Source organism: Rhincodon typus, chromosome 13 (assembly GCF_021869965.1).
Source record: "Rhincodon typus isolate 14 chromosome 13, sRhiTyp1.1, whole genome shotgun sequence".
NCBI lineage: Eukaryota > Metazoa > Chordata > Chondrichthyes > Orectolobiformes > Rhincodontidae > Rhincodon > Rhincodon typus.
In genome coordinates, this window is record NC_063344.1 from 49,441,570 (window position 1) to 49,456,843 (window position 15,274).

General features: G+C 37.5%; 1 protein-coding gene across 10 annotated transcripts in view; it reads left to right on the plus strand.

The window, feature by feature from the left end:
• Positions 1-15,274, plus strand: part of dock10 (dedicator of cytokinesis 10) — a 332,745-nt gene that overhangs the window by 218,161 nt on the left and 99,310 nt on the right. For all 10 annotated transcript variants that reach the window (XM_048604383.1, XM_048604388.1, XM_048604384.1 and 7 more), the window contains exons 13-20: positions 3,858-3,980; positions 4,272-4,354; positions 7,379-7,501; positions 7,608-7,687; positions 9,805-9,992; positions 11,364-11,429; positions 12,567-12,659; positions 14,009-14,132. In XM_048604383.1, coding sequence (XP_048460340.1) covers positions 3,858-3,980; positions 4,272-4,354; positions 7,379-7,501; positions 7,608-7,687; positions 9,805-9,992; positions 11,364-11,429; positions 12,567-12,659; positions 14,009-14,132 — 880 coding nt within the window. The remainder of the gene's footprint in view (positions 1-3,857; positions 3,981-4,271; positions 4,355-7,378; positions 7,502-7,607; positions 7,688-9,804; positions 9,993-11,363; positions 11,430-12,566; positions 12,660-14,008; positions 14,133-15,274) is intronic.

The window sequence follows — 15,274 nt, forward strand, 5'->3', positions numbered from 1 at the left end:
CACCATTCAATAAGATCATGATTGATCTGTTTGCTCCATGTTCTATATTCTCACCTACACCAGGTGTGAATGTGAAACTTGAATCTTAGATTGATTCCCTTGCCAAACAAAAATCTACCTCCACATTTCAAAATATTCAATGTCTTTGTCTCACACTACTTTCTGTGACAGAGAGTTTCAAAGTTACACAATCTTTAGAGAAAACAATTTTCCTTATTTCTATTCTAAAAAGTATGAGCACTAATTTTTAAAATGTGACCCCATTTCTGACCCAACCATAAAAGGAAACAATTCATGGTATCAAGACCATTCAGGATCTTGTATTCTTCAATTAAGTCACCCTCATTCTTCTAAACTCCAGTGAAAATAAGTTCATTCTGTCCAACCTTTCCTTGAAAGGCAGCCAGCAGATTCCAGGTATCAACCCAGTCAACCTCCTCTCAGCCACCTCCAATGCCATGTATATCCTTCCTTAAACAAAAACCAAAATTATGCTCATTCTGTAAAATGTGGTTTCACCTATATTGCTATTGCCCTATATAACTGAAGCATGGCACCTTACTTTATGTTCAACTCTTCTCATAATATGAGACAACATTCTAATAACCTTCTTAATTAGTTGCTGTGACTGTGTACCAAGTTTTGGACTCCTACTGAAACAGCTGGATTCCTCTGCCCCTCAGAATTCTGAAGTGTTCTCCATATTAAACAATACTCTGCTTTCTTACTCTTCCTGCAAAAGTGAACAGCTTCACATTTTGCCCACTCACTCAACCTATCTTTATCCATCTTCACCTTCTTATGTCTTCTTCACAACATACATTCATACTACAAATCTATAGCTACGTTGTTACTACAAATAGCTATAAATCTAGCTACAGTGCCTTCACTCCCCTCATTTGTGTTGTTGACGTAAATTGTAAAAATCTGAGACCCCAAAACAGACCTCAGTGAGGCTCCACTTGTCCTATCCAATGAATTAGAAAAGGACACATTTATGCCTCCTGTCTTTTTGCTGACAGTCACCCAACCTTCTATCCATATTATCGATTACTCCAGGAGTTCATACTTTGCATAATGTTTTATGTTACCCCTTGCCAAATGCCTTTTGTAAATATAAGTATAGTTCGTCTACATTGCCCATAATGTATGCTACTCTTTCAAGGAACTCCAATGAATTGGTTAAACATAATTTTGTTAAACTAATTAGCCAGGTGTAACCTACTTAATAGTCCAATCGGATCCCTTCCCCATGACAGATGTCAAGTTGCTGGCCTATAATTTCCTTGGCTTCTCCACTGTTCCTTCTTGTATAGACAGGTTAGATTTACTACTTTCCAAACTAATGGAACCAATATCTTCCATCTCATTAGCAACCATTTTTTTTTAAGACCTGGGATATGTAGGATTATATGCAACTGTCCAAGCTTCTCATACATTCAATAATTACTATACAGATGCAATGCTGCAGGGCACTCATGTCATGCTATTTAATTATTTATCTAATTCATAAAATGGGAAATTAGCTAAACAAGTTGAAGATTCCAAATTAAATTGACATTGCTATTCACCTCACTCATGTACAGTCTTAATGATGTGCTTGCGCTGGGCCTGGGATTGAGGATTTTAACATAATTGTGGTTTAAATTTGGTTGTCATCTGATTTCCACATTATGCATGTGGGAATATTTTCCAGTACTGTCAGCTTTTGTTTTGGTACAAATAATAAAAGACACTATGGGGATAAAATTTAACTTCAGAATGGGCATAAAATACATATTGGAGGACTTAATGTTTTTACTTGTCAAAATCAATTTCCTTTCCATTAGCTTCTCTTTTAGCTGCACAATGGTAATTTAAAACTTAATTTTTTGGGATCTCTGCAGGCTACAGCCACAGGAATACTGCTCTAAATGATTACAGCACATCCTCTGATCAGTCTGTCCTACAAATACATAGAGGGTTTCCTGGACATCACAGATTTCAGATTTGCATATTTAAAGGGTCATCCAGGCTGAAGCAGGCAGACACTTTGATTGCCAAATGTAGTGATTAATAGACCAGCAGGTGTACCAGCTCCATATTGGGATGGATTCCCTCCCCTTCATTTCTGTTTTTTATAGGCTGAAATTGACTCCTCAGGGTTTTAAGCTGAATGCTATTTGTAATTGTTTTTCTTGCATTCATCAAAAAACATATTATAAAAATGATTTCTGGTACATTAAAAATATTTTGATGTAAAAATATAAATGAATTCTAACACCTCGCGTATTTTTATGGTGATATGCAAACATAGACAGTGATAGATGACTTCTGATGGAGGGTACGCAGATTTCTGTAACATCGAAGCGCAGAAGTGCGATTGCGAATCTTCTTCAGGGCAACTGTTGTTAGAGAAGTCTGTGATTCGTTTAATGTCCATGTCAGTGATGCATTTTTCATTTATTATTTGCTGTTTTTATTCATAGGCAAAAAGTGTTATTTCAATGGCATAAAGGCTTGTTATTGTGTGACTTATATTATCCTGTTCTAATGTATATTAAAGTACATGTGAATAATTTGATAATTACTCAACCATGTGATACACTTTGCCGTGTATTACAAAGAAGAGCTGATTTTTACTCCTGAGAGCTGGAAAAAAAACAAGTGTTGAATGTCTGTATGCACAAGAAATCTTTGGCTAGTGAGAGCTTTTCGTCATGAAATTGTACAAAAATTCTAACTGTTATTGGAAATGACATGTAGCAGAAGAATTTCTTCCAATGTACATATTATGATGCTGGATGGAGGAGAACTTAACTGATCTTTTGAGCATGTGTAAACCTTGGCAGATTGTGCTGTCATCTTTGAATGCTACATCTGCCAAGATATTTTCCTATTTTGGTTGCCCATGGAAACAGACAAAAATCTGGCAGTAACTGTCTGGTCTGTCAGAATTATTGTCATGGGTTCAAATGTTCTATCTTGCTGTTTTTCTATTTCAAGGAAGTACAAATTGTCTACAAACGTTATAGCTGTATTGCTGAATTTGAATTTTGAGTTAAATCCCTTTTAAATAAAACATGACCTTGTTCTTCTCATGTATGGTATGATCCCATTCCAAATCTTGAATTTGAATTCTTATCTTGATTGGCTGCTGACCTAGACTCTGAAGCAATTTATGTTGAGTTGGGGAAGGTAATCATTAGGTGGCTAGAAAATGTATCTTCCAACATGGATCACAGAATAAAGCATGTCCCCTGTTACTTGAAGAAAGACCTCAACCATTTGATAACATTTTTTTTCTATTTTTGTAGAGCTCTGTAAAATTTTCACCATGCTGTTCAAATCTACCCATCATCTCATCTCTCTATGTCTTATCTGCTGAAATTTCTGGCTCCTTACATTTGTCCCAGTCCTAAACTCTGTCTCGATGGCTCTCTATTGGCAATTTAGACCTTAAATATTTCTACCTCTCTTTCCTTTAAAATTGCTTTTGAAATCTACTATTGGATCAAACGTTAAGACATCCCTTCAAATATTTCGTTCTCTGGATTACTGTCAATTTTTGTGAACTGCTTGCAGTATTTTGCCAACTTGAACAGCATTATAAATGCAGTTTTTATTGGTCTGTTAGGAAATGAAGAGTTGTGTTAAAAATGCTATACAAATGCACATTATTTTGTTGTACCATTTCCTAGAAAGTTTCTTCTCTTAGTTAGCTGAACTGTCCAAGACTAACAAGCTTACTTATTTCTGATCATAGCAATGCAAGATTTGAGATGTGTCATGAACCAATGACCAATGTTTGATTGATAGCTGTTATGTTTGTGTCTTTAAATCGATGTGTAAATTTACGAATTATTCTTTACATGTAGGCTATTTTCTCTGTATCAAACCCACATATGGACATTGTGCTGGTGGCAAGAATAGAAAAAGTATTAATGGGAAATATTTCCAGTTGTGCTGAACCCTACATTAAGAGCTCGGATTCCAGCAAGGTACCTGTTTATTGTTGTACTGTGTTCATTTCTTGCGAGATATTCTTTTATATTATCCAATAGTCCATTAATGATTGGAGCAATAAGCAATCAAACTGTTCTGGCATAGCTGTTAAATTCATGTCATGACCTAAAAACGGTTTCATTTCCTTAATGAGTGGATCTGCTACAAAGCCTAAGGAAAATGTTAAGTAAAAAGCTGTTTAATTCTAATGATGCCAATCGAATCAAATGCTTTAGTTATATTTCATTATAAGTTTTTGTGATTATTTTTAACTGTTCCTTGTCAAGACTGCACAGAAGATTCTAAAGACCAACAAACAGTTTTGCAATAAATTAGCCAAGTACCGGATGCCATTTGCTTGGGCAGTGAGGTATGTATATGTTGATATATGCTAATGAATACCTGGTTGAGTGATTGCTCATTAGCCATTTGTTTGCATATGTGTTGGTGTTTTATGAGCATTTTAAAACAATTGCTTTCTTTTGGGCCACACAATTTAATTAGCACAATGTTCTTTGGACACCAAGGGTATAACGCTGTTACACAATTCTTCAGTTAAGAAATGTGCACTCTCATTCTCTTCGTTTAAAGCTGGGCAGAATGCATCACCTAGGATCTGTTGGAAGGACACGGAGGCACAGTCTATAGGGCCCCACTGGCCTCAGCACATTGACTGAAAGATTTTATGAGGACTGTTAGTCAGCTGCAGACAGGGTTTTTCCCTTTCATTTGGGCAGATGTTCAGCAGCAGGAGCGCTACTAGCCAACACAGCTCTGTTGTCCCAACAGTGCTAGTGACAGCAGCGGTCAGAACTGTGACTGTACATTGTCCCAAGATTCTAGATCCTGGACTCCAGGACCAGATAAGTGAGGGGAGGGAATGTGAGGCACATAGGGATGAGGAAAGGAGGTTGGGTGTTTTGATAGAGAGCCCAACTCGGTGAGGAAGAGCTGAATGATGAAACACGAATGCCCAAAGTTGTTGTCTGAGTAATATTCCTCCATTGTTAGCATCATGAGAGTGGATCTCACCCATAGCCTTCCCATTTTCTTTAGGAAGTTTCTATACTTGCCCACTAATTACCTATGAAACTCACATAGTCAAGATTCTTTTTAATGAAGCAATAACTGTTAATGTCAGATAATCAACCTCTCTTGCACTGAAAATTAACTATTACAAGTGTGAGTTCACTAACCTTCAGATTTTAAATTCTTCAGGCACGTTTTAAATGTCTAAAATACCTTTTTTTTAACATTTCCTGTAGTCTTTTCTGTCTGTTTTATTCCTCTCTTAAGAGAGAGGTTTCTTTCCCTCTTTTTATTTCTCTTCCTGTGCTTGATTTAGGATTGATTTTACTTCTTTTTATTCACTCCTTCTTAGGCCTTTCTGTGTTCAGTTCCCAAATCTTAATTTTTTTATTTCTTCATTCATGGTATGGGGGCACCATTTATTGCTCATCCCTGATTGCCCTTGAAAAGATGGAGGTAAACTGCCTTTTTGATTCACTGCAGTCCATTTGTAAGTAGACCCATAATGCCTTTAGGGAGGGGGTTTCCATGATTTTGACCCAATGGCACTGAAGCGTGGTAATATTTTTCCATGTCAGGATGGTGAGTGATTTAGAGGCGAACTTGCAGGTGCTGGTGTTCCTATAATTATGGTAGGACTCTGGGCAATGTTGTCAAACAGAGATGCCTGGGGGTGCAGGGATATAGTTCTCTGAAAGTGGTGTCACAGGTAGACAGGGCGATGAAGAAGGCATTTGGCATGCTTGCCTTTTTCAATCAGAGCATTGAGTGCAGGGTGTGAGATTTCATGTTACCACTATACAAGACATTGGTAAGGCCACATTTGGAGTACTGTGTGCAATTCTGGTCGCCCTGCTATAGGAAGGATATTATTAAGCTGGAAAGGATGCAAAAAAGATTTACAGGTGGATTTGAGTTATGAGGAGAGGCTGGAGAGGTTGGGACTTTTTTCCCTGGAGGGTAGGAGGCTGAGAGGTGACCTTATAGACGGTTATAAAATCATGAGGGGCATAGATAAGGTGAATAACCAAAGTCTTTTCCCAGGGCAAAGGAGTCCAAAACTAGATGGGGTAGTAGGAACTGCAGATGCTGGAGAATCTGAGATAACAAGGTGTAGAGCTGGATGAACACAGCAGGCTAAGCAACATCAGAGGAGCAGGAAGGCTGACGTTTCGGGCCTAGACCCTTCTTCAGAAACCATTTCTGAAGAAGGGTCTAGGCCTGAAACATCAGCTTTCCTGCTCCTCTGATGCTGCTTGGCCTGCTGTGTTCATCCAGCTTTACACCTTGTTATCCCAAAACTAGAGGGCTTAGGTTTAAGGTGAGAGGCAAAATATTTAAATGGGACCTGAGGGGCAACCTTTTCACGTAAAGAGTGATACATATATGGAACAAACTGCCAGTGGAAGTGGTAGAGACAAGTACAATTGCAACATTTAAAAGACATTTGGACTGGTACATGGATAGGAAAGGATTAGAGGGCTATGGGCCAAACACAGGCAAATGGGACTAGTTCAGTTTAGGAAACCTGGTTGGCATGGATAAGTTCGGCCAAAGGGTTTGTTTCTGTGCTGTATGACCCTGTGACTCTATGTATCTGCTGCCCTTGTCCTTCCAGATGGTGGTAGTTGTGGGTTTGGAAGGTGCTGTCTAGAGAACTTTGTTGAATTTCTGCAGTGCATCTTATAGATGGTACACATGTGTAGCTTCTGAACATCTATGGTGAAGGAAGTGACTGATTGTGGATGTGGTGTCAATCAAGTGGGCAGCTTTGTCCCAGATGGTATCAAGCTTCTTGGCTATTGTTGGGGTTACACTTATCTAGCAAAGTGGATAGTATTCCATCACACTCCTGGCTTGTGTCTTGTAGATGGTGGACTGATTTTGGGGAGTCAGGAGGTGAGTTACTTTCTGTAGGATCCCTAGCCTCTGACCTGCTCATGTAGCCACAGTATTTATATGGCAGGTCTGGTTCAATTTCTTATCAATGGTAGCCATCAGGATTTTGATTGGATTCAGTGGTGTTCATGCCATTAAATGTCAAGATGTGATGGTTGGATGGAACAAGATGATTCTTGTTGGAGATGGTCAGTTCCTGGCACCTGTGTGGCTTGAATTTTACTTGCCAATGTCAGCTCAAATCAAGATATTGTCCAGGGCTTGCTGCATTTAAACATGGATTTTGACAAGAATATATTCTGTTAATTTTCCTGCGTTTCGCATGTCAAATGGTACTTTCCCTTCACCCTGCTTCTTTCAGCTCACCTTTGAGTAACCTTTGCCCTGCTGCAGCAGCTTGGAGTCCATATTACCTTTGTTCAAATGATTTACTATAATCCTTGTTTTGTTATGTTGTTCTTTTTAGGTCAGTATTCAAAGACAATCAGGGAACAATAGATCGAGACTCTCAGTTCTCTGCTCTCTTCAGGCAAGAGAGCAGTAAGATTTCTACTGAGGACTTACTAAAATTAATAATGGAATTCAAAAGGTATCAGTGCCATTCACCTGTGATTTGAATATTAGAATTCTTCATGGGCTAAATAACTGCACTTAGTTTTTGACCTAATTGGATACTTTATTTTTTATGCTTGTAGAGCAGATAAAATGACCAAAGTACAGACCATTCCTGGCAGTCTTGATATCTCGGTGGAATCTGTTCCCATTGAGCATCCAAGTATGAGATTTATTTTGTTTATTGTCATTTTAGAGTCATATTTAACTCTGCACTTTTTAAAATTCAACTATAACATGGTTCAATCAATATTTAATGAAGCACTTCATATATATCATATCCAATACAAATAGAAAAAGATATCTACCTATATAGTTCTGCTCACACACCAATAAATTAAGAAGCTAACCCGACTCAAAAATAATGTAATGTGCAAATTTGGAAGTATAAAAAAAACAAATTAAATTCCTTTTTGCCCACCAGTTCCATGACAGAAGGTAATTTTTGGCCAAAGGCCAAGCATCTATCAGTGCTGCTCTCCAAACATCTGCTGGAGGTGTGCAGTGGATCCATTGGGTAACTAAATTGTCAATTTTCTTTCATTTCCTGAGAAGATGTGCTTAACATCTTCCTCACAATTAATCAACCAATGTTGAGGACTTCTTGCATGCAAAATTCCAGTCTGAGAAATATACCTTACTATGGCATGAAAATGCCATGTGACAACCGTCTGCAGGCCACCAGATATAGACACTTGGGGCATTTATTCCATTCAATCTTCCAAGGTGCGACAATCAGACAGATTTCTAAAAGAATCCCTGAGTGCATTGCTGATGGAAAACTCCTTTGGAACAGCTATTGGGATAATTTAACTACAAAAAAAGAAATATTCAGAAAATATGGGAGATGAGTTTAACAATGGCACATCCTCCCCCAGGGAGTTGAAAGAATCCACGGTAACACTGCCATGGGAATTAATTTACCCCCATATCTAATCAAAGAAAATTGTGAATTGACATGTATTTTGTTGAATCCTATGGATTTCTCTTATTCTTCATTCTTATAGCATAAAATTTAAATGGATCCATTTCTCCACATTGGAAATGCCTTTACATTAAGCCCTCCATTATCTATCCCTGTGTATAAAGCCTCACGCAAGACGTCAACTCTCTACACTTTCCCTCCCCTCTGACATGTCAATATCTCAGTTCAAGAATGGTTGCATTTAAATTGTTATTGCGTGTACTTACTATTACTCCCATAAATATTACTCCCAAAATATTACTCCCATAAATCATTTTTAAACATGACTTCATGATTTTTAAAACTTGTTCTTTGACTCGGAGCATTGCTCGAGATGCCATTACTTATTGTTAATCCCAAATTGCTTTTGAGGGTGACAAGCCCTCTTGCTGAACCATTATAATTCATGAGATGTAGTAACGTATTGCTCTGTTTTCTGTCAAAGGCCCAAAATGTGAGCATTCAAAGTAATCATCATTTTCTAACATCTGCTTTATAATATCATGGAGATTCCACTGAACCTTCAAAGTGGTAGCAGAAATTTGTTTGTCTGAATTCTGTTGATAAGTAGATAAAATAAGTATTTTGAGGTCTTCCATGATTCAGACAGAATGCATTATATGCAATAAAATTCTCTAATGCTATAGCTACAGTATTCAATAAAGTAACAAAATGTATAATATTGAGACAAAAGAGAGGTGTGTGGGAGTTAAATATACTTCTAGAACTGTAAGAATCAATTGAAAGTTGTCTTACAATTTCCCATATTTGGAAAGTAATTGACATGTATCCTTGAAGTATTTATTGAATTAAAAAATGTGAGTTAGAGTTTATTCATATTTCTCCCTGTCTATTTTTGGTTATTTCTCTTCCCTGCTCCTTAATTACTTCCTTTGCCTCAAGTACTGTCTCCAGTTGACAGGACAAGGGCTTATCATTATGATTCTGAAGTAAATGATAGAGTGTGACTGCATTGTTGTAATTCCTTCTTTCCTAGCCCCATTCCTAATTCCTCTTTGTAATAACCTGCCTGAGACCAAGAATTCATTACTTACCAGTTTAATTTGACAAATCAGTACAGTTTGATATTTATTTGTTTGGTTTTGGTTAAACTTGAATTATTGCTGAGAAAATATGATGTATATAAAGTGAGGAGATGTCATTGCTAACATATATATGTATGTTTTGAAAAATTTAGTTTTAAAGCCATGTTTTTAAATGGAGTGAAGAGACATACAGTCACTAAATGTACTGGATTCTTAACATTACATCAAACTTGGATAAAATAAAATAAGAATTTGTTATTTCTGTTTCAGATTGTGTTAACCCATCATATGTGCCTCTTACACCATTCAAAGACCCAAATACATATGAACCTACCATAGAGGTGGAAGAGTTTGTGCAAGAGTCTGCAAAATATTCTCTACCACATACAATATATAAAAACCATGTTTATATTTACCCTAAGCATTTGAAATATGATGGTCAAAAGTATTTTGCCAAGGTAAGGTACACAGCAAAAATTGCACTGTTTTAGACCAATACCTTTTACATCAAAATCTACTTTAGGGGACTGTGGTTGGATCTTTTTTTCCATGATTTCAAATAACAGGATTGTTGTCAAAGAAAAATTGAATGCAAAAAGCCAGACTTTCCCTTTATAAATGGCAGACAGGACCCAGATCCAGAATTCCTGTCCCTATTTTGGGAGGATCTGAGCATCAGTGTATTTCTACTGCAATGTGTGAAACCTGAGGTTGAAGTCTTTGGTTATGTTCTTGATCGTTTGCCTCATTTTCTTACATCATGTACAAGGAAGCATGGATTTGTCACAAGAACTCTGCTGGTCTCTGCTATTTTGGTTTTGGAAGGATAAATCCACATATCTGTGTTCATTCCGTATGGTTATTCCAGTGACCTATAAATCCTGGGCTAGAATGTTAGGGAACATAATCTCTATTATTTCTGAAGTAAAGGCATTGCTTCCAAACTCTCCAGAATGTTGGTATCTTCTGGGTAATGTTGCTAAGCTCTGTTGATAATGTAACGTTCTTACTATGCTATCCTAGTAATTGAAATATCAGTCTTTAATCCATTTTGTAGCCATTGTTAAAGATAGACTGGCAGATGGCAGATGTCTCAGGGGATTTTATTATTATTTTGATGTACAGATGGAATGCACAGTTGAAGGATTTACTGCTTGAAATCTGTGTTTTTTTCCAGAAAGTTATGCTAAATCAATACAGTTCCATGTTAATGTAATTTCTTGTCATTTTCACCAGCATCATGTTTCTGACTAAGTACTCCCTCATCCTGTAACTGTAAACTTTTTAATCTTGTTAAACATTAGATTTGCTTTCTAGAGCATCTAACTGCTGACTTTAAAAAATATCTTTCGGGAGATCTGGGTATCACTGGCAGGGCCAGCATTTGTTTCCCATCCTTAATTGCTTTTGATCTAATCCACTTCAAAGGGCACGTAAAAGTCAACCACCTTACTGTGGTTCTTGAGTCACGGGTAAACCAGATCAGGTAGGAAAGGCAAATTTCTTCCCTAGTGAGCATTAGTTTTTACAACAATCATTTATAGTTATCATGGTCACCATGGCTGAGACTCACTTTACATCTCAGATTTATTAATGTAATTCAGATTCCACCAGCTGCTGTGAGAATTTCAAACTCATATCCCCACAGCATGAGCCTGCACCTCTGGATTACTGCTCCAGTGACATTGCCACCTGGTCCTTGCAAATACCTGGGATATTTTCCCAAAGAGTCTTTGTTGCACACCATGAATTTTCGAGAGAAGTCATTCTCATTTTGTGTCTGGAATCCATTTTTCTGTGAAATACTCATGCAGTGTCCATTTCTGCAGGCAAGAAATCTAGCAGTGCGTGTTGAGTTCAAGAGTTCAGATGGAGAAAGTACTCAACCGTTGAAAGTAAGTTTTGTTGGCAATATTTTTAAATACTGTATGAAATGCACAAAGTCCCGTAAGTGTGAGACACGGTAGTTTGATTTTCCACAGTACTGATTTATAGGTCTCAACTTCATTGTTGCATAGAGGCATTGAGTGTGGTGTTCATGCCAATGTGTCAGCTGGAGGAAAGAAAACTGAGCAGTGAGTCATTCCTGTGCCTGAGAACTATCATGCTTCTCGGTTACAGATGGTGCATAGCCTGGGATGGTTGTCAATGAAAGTAAAGATTAGCATCATTTTTATTTCTGAAGTTAGTGTGCCATCATTGACTTTTGACAGTAATAAAAGTGAAGTTGGTGGAAGGCAATGAGGGGAACAACATCCTCCCCACTTCACTTCCAATACCCCCAGCTTCTTGGTGTCAGTGTGACATTTAAAGTATTTTGATATCTAGACCTTATTCAGTCCCTATGGATCAAAAAATGAGGGTCACGTATGGAGGGCAAAGCTCAGATTGCTGACAGGCAGCTTCAGTCAGGTTTATAGAAACAAGTGATTCTTGGTGGGGTCCCAAAGGATTGGCAGCTGGTCTGAAGCTTGTCTGTGCCCATGAAGACAGGGCTGCTACTTTTGAGCGTACCAAAAACTTAATACAGTATCAACCTCTTGGACTATTTACTGAACAGTATCGGCAGTCCTGTTAATAACTACTGGCTGTTCAATTGCTTGTTACAATCAGAGTCCTGGAACATGTTCAGGTCTTTGTTGGCATGTTTATGCAGCTTTTGAACTGTTCTAGGCAGATAGGCTGCTTGCCCATTTACAGGAATGTATAAAGCACACCTTGGAAAGCAGCATAATGACTGTGGCCTTCGTAGATATTTTAAATGAATGGCTTTACATGAGTAGTAGATGGTTGGCAATTGGAAATAATCCCAGGTTTCTTTATTGCATGGTTTCAAAAGAGCAGAAAGATGAAAATATTTCTGATCTGAGCTTCAAATCCTATTTTTATCTGTTGAATGAATCAAATTGCGTTATTATGAACTGCAGAACATAAGAAGTCACTTGGTGGATGAGATCCATGTAACTGTTACTGAGAGCGGTTTCTTTTATTTTCAATAAAGCAATTCACATTGTTTTTGCTTTTTGTAACAGTGCATTTATGGAAAACCAGGGGGATCACTGTTCACCACTGCAGCACAGACAACAGTCCTACATCATTCCCAGAACCCTGATTTTTATGATGAGGTACTTTCATTGAAAATATTTGATGAAGATATTGATAAATATGTTTGAAGTGCAAACTGAGGAACTAAAATACATTTGTTCACTTTTAAAATTTGCAACAACTGATTATTTACAACAGATCTTCCTGAATTTAGAATCTGGTTTCTATCTGGTCTTAACAAAATGTTTTTGCAAGATCTTGTGAGGAATCTGCACATAAGCAATAAAACAGCATACCTTATGCAATTGTTAATTAATTGGTAATTGTAAAATCAGGAAAATCATATGCACCATATTTTACACTGAATGGAAAAAAAATTTATCATTCTGTTTGATCTCAATTTTTAATTTTGATTGTAATGCATATAATTGTGAAATTTAGATATGCTGGTGAGCTTTGTATTTGAAGTCTGTGTAGAGACTTCACAAAATAACGAGCATTTTAGCATTTAAGTCAATTTTAGGAATATGAGTTAAATGCTCCAATGAGACCACTTCCGAAATTTTGTTAGTTCTTTCTAATACGACAGAAGTTAATTATTTGTGCCTTAGACTAGTGTTTTATGGTGATGAATTATAGATCATTTAGGGAGTCTGAGTTGCTGTGGTAACGTACAGTAGTACATATATTTTGTAGTCAGGAGCCATGTTCGCTGCATCACACAGCTCACCAGGAATCTCTCTCCCTGGTTTTGCCTGCCATTTGCATATGTTGGAAAGATTTGCAGTTGATACTTGACCTGCTTGGTTGTCGAGTTGTGAGGTGGGTCTCGAATTCAGAACTCCTGGCTCAGGTGCAACTCATTACAGTGCATAACCGCCAAACAAATGAAGTTCAGATCCGGCTAATTCTTAGCTTTAGAAAACTGGGCTGTGAGGATAATTTAGAGAAATATTAACATTTCACACTTGAAAAAAGACAATTAAGAGGAAATTGCAAATGCACATATGACAGTTAAATGTACATGAAATGTAAACCTGGAAAGCTAGTTCACATTAAACTGCAACAATTGGTAAAGGAATATTTTGAAACTGGTATCAATTCATTCTTCTTCAGCCAAATAGCAATCCGCTTTTAAATAGACTTTTGAACTGGGAAAGAGAAGTAAAATCCTCAAATCATTTTTAAAAAGTTGCATTTGGCTTATGTGCAGATCTTATTTGATAAGATTGAGTTGCAGTGGGATGATTAGTCTTCCAAAATTGTATGTACTTTGTGATATTGTAAATGTTGCATTCCTGGTTTGATAGTTTGAGCATCAGTTCATTGTACAGTAAACTGTAGACCTAAGTAAAAGCTGCTTATCATGGAAATGATTTGTAGCATGGTATTCACATGTTGAACTCTTTTTGGTATTTCCATTACTCAGGTGAAAATTGAGCTTCCTACTCAACTGAACAAGAAACATCACATTCTTTTTTCATTTTATCACATCAGCTGTGACTTTGCTACAAAAGGTGGTTCCAAAAAGAAAGAGGCATTAGAAACACAAGGTAAAACATAATAAAGTTTAATAAGCTTTTTTCTCCAAGGATTTTTTGTTACTCTTGTGAAAGAGGTTTCACCTAAAATCAAAGCTTTTGTAGAAATGTTGTTTTGTTTCAAATCCTCATCAAATATGATTGCCATTTGGCAACATTATGCAGGGCAGAAATTCACCAAAGGTCCTTAAGGTAAGACCTTCCAAACTGATGACATGCCTTCATCTAGAAGGACTAGGACACGAGTTCCATGGAAACACCACTGCCTGCAAGTTCCTCTCCATCTCTTCCTACCCTGACTTGGAGATATATTGCCATTCCTTCAATATCATTGGGTCAAAATTGTGGTGCTACCTTCCCAACAGCAGTGCGAGCAATGGACTGTAGTTGTTCAAGAAGGCAGTTAATCACTACCTTTCAAAGGGCAGTTAGCGATGGACAATAAATGGATGCCCAGCAAGCAATTTCCAAATCCCTTGAATGAACAATACAAATCTATTAAACATTCTTTGAAAATGTCATCAGGTTATATTGGAGAGAAAATAAAAGTCCATGAGTTTTAGCAAAAGTTCTCATGCACCAGCTGTACATAATATTTTAGACAAGGACTCAATTTTATACAGCGCCCCATGGACAGCTCCGACATAAAGATGTACATATCTTGGTAGTTCTGAACCAATTTCGATGTAGGCGAGAGATGATGGGTGAACAGAATTTGATGCAAGTTAGGATACAGGAAGCAGAGTGTTGGAGAGTGGGTGGAATATGGGGGGGTCAGTAAGAAAGCATGAGAATTGTTAAATCGCGAGGTAATAAAAACGTGGATGAGGATTAAAGCAGCAGCTGGACTGTCGTAGGAGGGTTGATATTAGTGAATGGGAAGTTGGTGGTGTTGGTGATGGAAGCTCAGCAAAGGTGTGAAGAGTTTGGTTCAGCCTGAAACAGGAACTAGGGAAGCAGATGCCATTAAAAATTAGTGAAAGGATTTGCTGTGAGACAGGAGACAATGTGTTGTGATTGTAACGAGGTCAGCCAGCTGAAGCTGATAGAATCAGAGATAGTAGGAACTGCAGATGCTGGAGAATCCGAGACAACAAGGTGCAGGGCTGGATGAACACAGCAGGCCAAGCAGCATCATAGGAGCAGAGAGGCTG